General features: G+C 63.9%; 1 protein-coding gene across 1 annotated transcript; it reads left to right on the forward strand.

Annotated features, from left to right (window-relative positions):
- Positions 1-48: 48 nt before the first annotated feature.
- On the forward strand, positions 49-2987 carry LOC125808611 (uncharacterized; the record flags this gene model as incomplete). The annotated part of the gene is made up of 1 exon (XM_049488287.1): positions 49-2987. A coding segment is annotated over one exon (2939 nt), but the record flags the coding sequence as incomplete, so codon positions are not given.
- Between the last annotated feature and the right edge of the window lie 36 nt (positions 2988-3023).

Here is a 3023-nt window from a genome sequence, read left to right on the forward strand (position 1 = left end):
TCACGAGGCACGAAAGCGAAACAAAAGAGGAAAGGGGCCGAAGGACAGCCGGGAGCCGCCCGAAGAGAAGGGACGGACGGCGCCGCACCGAGCCGCAGGACGCGACGAGACGGGAGCGCGGGACAAGGGAGACCGAGAAACCGGGGGCGCGGAGACCAACGGGGCACGACCCGAGGGCGCAAGGCAGGAGGGCACCGACGAGAACCCACCAGGAGGGAAGCCAACCCGGAACCCGGAACAACAAGGAAGGGGGCGGAGGGGAGAAACGAAACAAGAGGAGGCAAAGAACAAGAGAAACAGGCGGAAGCAAACCAAAAACAGAGAGACAAGAAAGAGCCCGCCCAGAACCGGGAAGGCACGAGGACAGAGCGACGAACAAAAGGAGGACAAGGCCCAAAAGGGACAACAGAGACGGGACGGGCGCGAAAGGGAAAAGACAAGGCGAGAGAGACAGAGGGAGACGGAAAGAGGACAAAACGGCGGGGGCGCACGCCCGGCGCCGAGCAGGCGGCGCCAAGCGCGAGCAACGCGGGCGACGAGGGCCCGGACCGGCAGCACGAAAGAGAGGCAGAGCGGAGCAGGAGGACCAAAACAACAGGGACCCAGGAGGCAGCAGAGGCCGACGGAACGGGAAAAGGAAAGGCAAGAGGAAAAGAAGGAAGAACACAAACCGAAGGCAAGAGCGGAAAGCGAAGGAACAAGGGAAGGCACACGAGGGGAGAAAGAACGAACGAAAGGAAGCGAGAAGCGAACGACACCGAACGGGACCCCCAGAAGCCCAGAAGGGACACGCGGGCGCAAAGGAAAGAAAAACCCGAACGGACCCCCAGAAGCCCGACGAGGACACAGAAGAACGAGAACGAAAGAGAAGGGCAGAAAAGAACCCAAGAACGAAGAACAGCAAACCAGAACCGCAACCCGAAGGAGGAGAAGCGGACAGGACGGAGGCCGGACCGCGAACCGGAGGCGCACAAGAAAGAGCCAAGGAAGCAAGCACAAAGAGCAAGGAGAGGAGGCCGGAACGCGAACCGGAGGCGCGAGAGAAGGAGCGGGGAAAGAGAGGCCGGACCGGAAACCGGAGGCGCGAGAGAAGGAGCGGGGCAAGAGAGGCCGGACCGGAAACCGGAGGCGCGAGAAAGGGCCAAGGGAGCGGCGGAAAGAGGCCGAAGCGAGCCACACGCAGAAAGGGCCAGGAACCGGCCAACGGAGCCAAGCAAGGGAAGGCCGGGGAACCAAAGCGAAAAGCAAAGGCAAAGCGCGAAGGAGAACGAGGGGCGCCGAGGAACGCGGGAAGCCGGAACAGCGGGGAAAAGAAGGAGAACGAAAGGCGGAGCAAGCGGAGCGCCGAACGAAGGCCCAAACGAGCAGACGCAAGGCGGCGACACCAGGCGACAGGGAGCGAAGGCGCGCCGAGCGACGGGGGCAAAACGAAGGCCGAGGGGAGCCGAAGAAGGGAGGGCGAAGGCAAGCCCGAGGCAAACCGAAACGAAGGCCCAACAGGCGGCAAAGAAACAAGAAGGAAGCAGGCAAGCACGCCACAGAGCGAGGAGGGGCCGGGAAGAACACAAAGCAGGCGCACAGGGACCCGAGAAGGCCCGAAAGAGGCCGAAAACAGGAGGGCGGAACACCGAGGCAAGAGGCAAGAACGACCCAACCCAAAGCCCAACGAAGCAACAGGCAGGCACAGGCGCGAGCGCAAGCGAAGAGAGGAAAACCGGAGCCGACCGGGAGGCCAAGCACACGCGCGCCAAAAGCACGGGGCGGAGCGGGCCCGGGAACGGCCGCGAAACGCGGCCCCGCGAGCAAAAAGAGGAGCACAACGGGAAGACGGGGGGGAGACACCAAAAGCACAACAAACGGAGACGGGGCAAGGGGGAGGCAAAACGGAAAGCGGGGGACCCGCGCAGGAAAGGCGGAAAGGAACCCCAAAAGGGGGGCCGAACCAGGGCCCCGAGCGCAGGGCCCAAAAGGGGACACAAGGCGGGGCGCGGGAACAACACAAGAGCAACAAGCAACGAAAACCCAAGGGGCGCAAAAAGGAGAGGGGACAGCAGCGAAGGCAGCGGGGACCAAAAAGGGCGAGCGACAGGAAAAGCGAACAACACCACAAGGGGCGGCGCGAAAAACCACGCAAGAGAGCCGCAAAAAGCACCAAAAGCGGAGCGAAAAGGGCGAAGAAAACAAGGCGCAAAAAGGGCCAAAAGCAAGCGCACAAAAAGGGGCGGGCAGCAGGGGGGGCGAAAAGGACCGCAAACGGGGACGCCAAAGCACGAGCCGAGCGCACCAACACGGGGGCCGCGAAAAAGCGCACAACGGAGCCGGGGGAGCCCAAAGCGGGGGAGAGAGGAGAGAGAGAGGAGGGGGGGAAGGGGAAAGGGCGGAGGGGCGGCAAGGAGGGCAGAAAGGGCGGCAAGGGCCCAAAACGGAAAACGCCGACGGGGGGCGCCGAGGCGGGCGGAACCCCGGGCACGCAAACGAGAGAGGCAACCAGACCAAAGGCGAGAGGCCAGACGCAACGGCACAGGCGAAAGGGCCAGCAGAGGGCAGGGCGAGAAAAAGGGGGCCCACGGCCAAAAGCCAGGGGAAGGCAAAACCCACAAAAGGGCGCGGAGAGAGAGCGAAAACCGCCAGACACAAAAGAAGGGGCAAGCGAGACCAAACGCGACAGGCCGGAGCGAACCACGCGGACGGAAGGCGCAGCCGAGCGCGGGGACGCAAAGGGGACCAAAGGCAAACGGAGGCGGAAACGGAAAGGGAAAACGCCGAAGCGCACCGACGCCACGGAAAACCGCGGGAGGCAGGGCGACCAGGCGACGAGCCGAAAAGGACCCGGCCGGAGCGGAGGAAAGCGGCAGAAGGGGAGGCCGAGGGCAGCGGCGGGAACGGGGAGCGAAAAGGAGCGGGCAAGGGGCAGAAGCGCCAAAACACAAAAACGCGCACCAAGACCAAACGAACGACCAGGGGACCGAACGGGCAGGCGCAGCAAGGCAGAAAGGACGGGGGCGCGAGAGGAACGCGCGAAA

Source organism: Solanum verrucosum, unplaced genomic scaffold, assembly GCF_900185275.1.
Source record: "Solanum verrucosum unplaced genomic scaffold, falcon-dt-bn FXZP01000419.1, whole genome shotgun sequence".
Taxonomy (NCBI): Eukaryota; Viridiplantae; Streptophyta; class Magnoliopsida; order Solanales; family Solanaceae; genus Solanum; species Solanum verrucosum.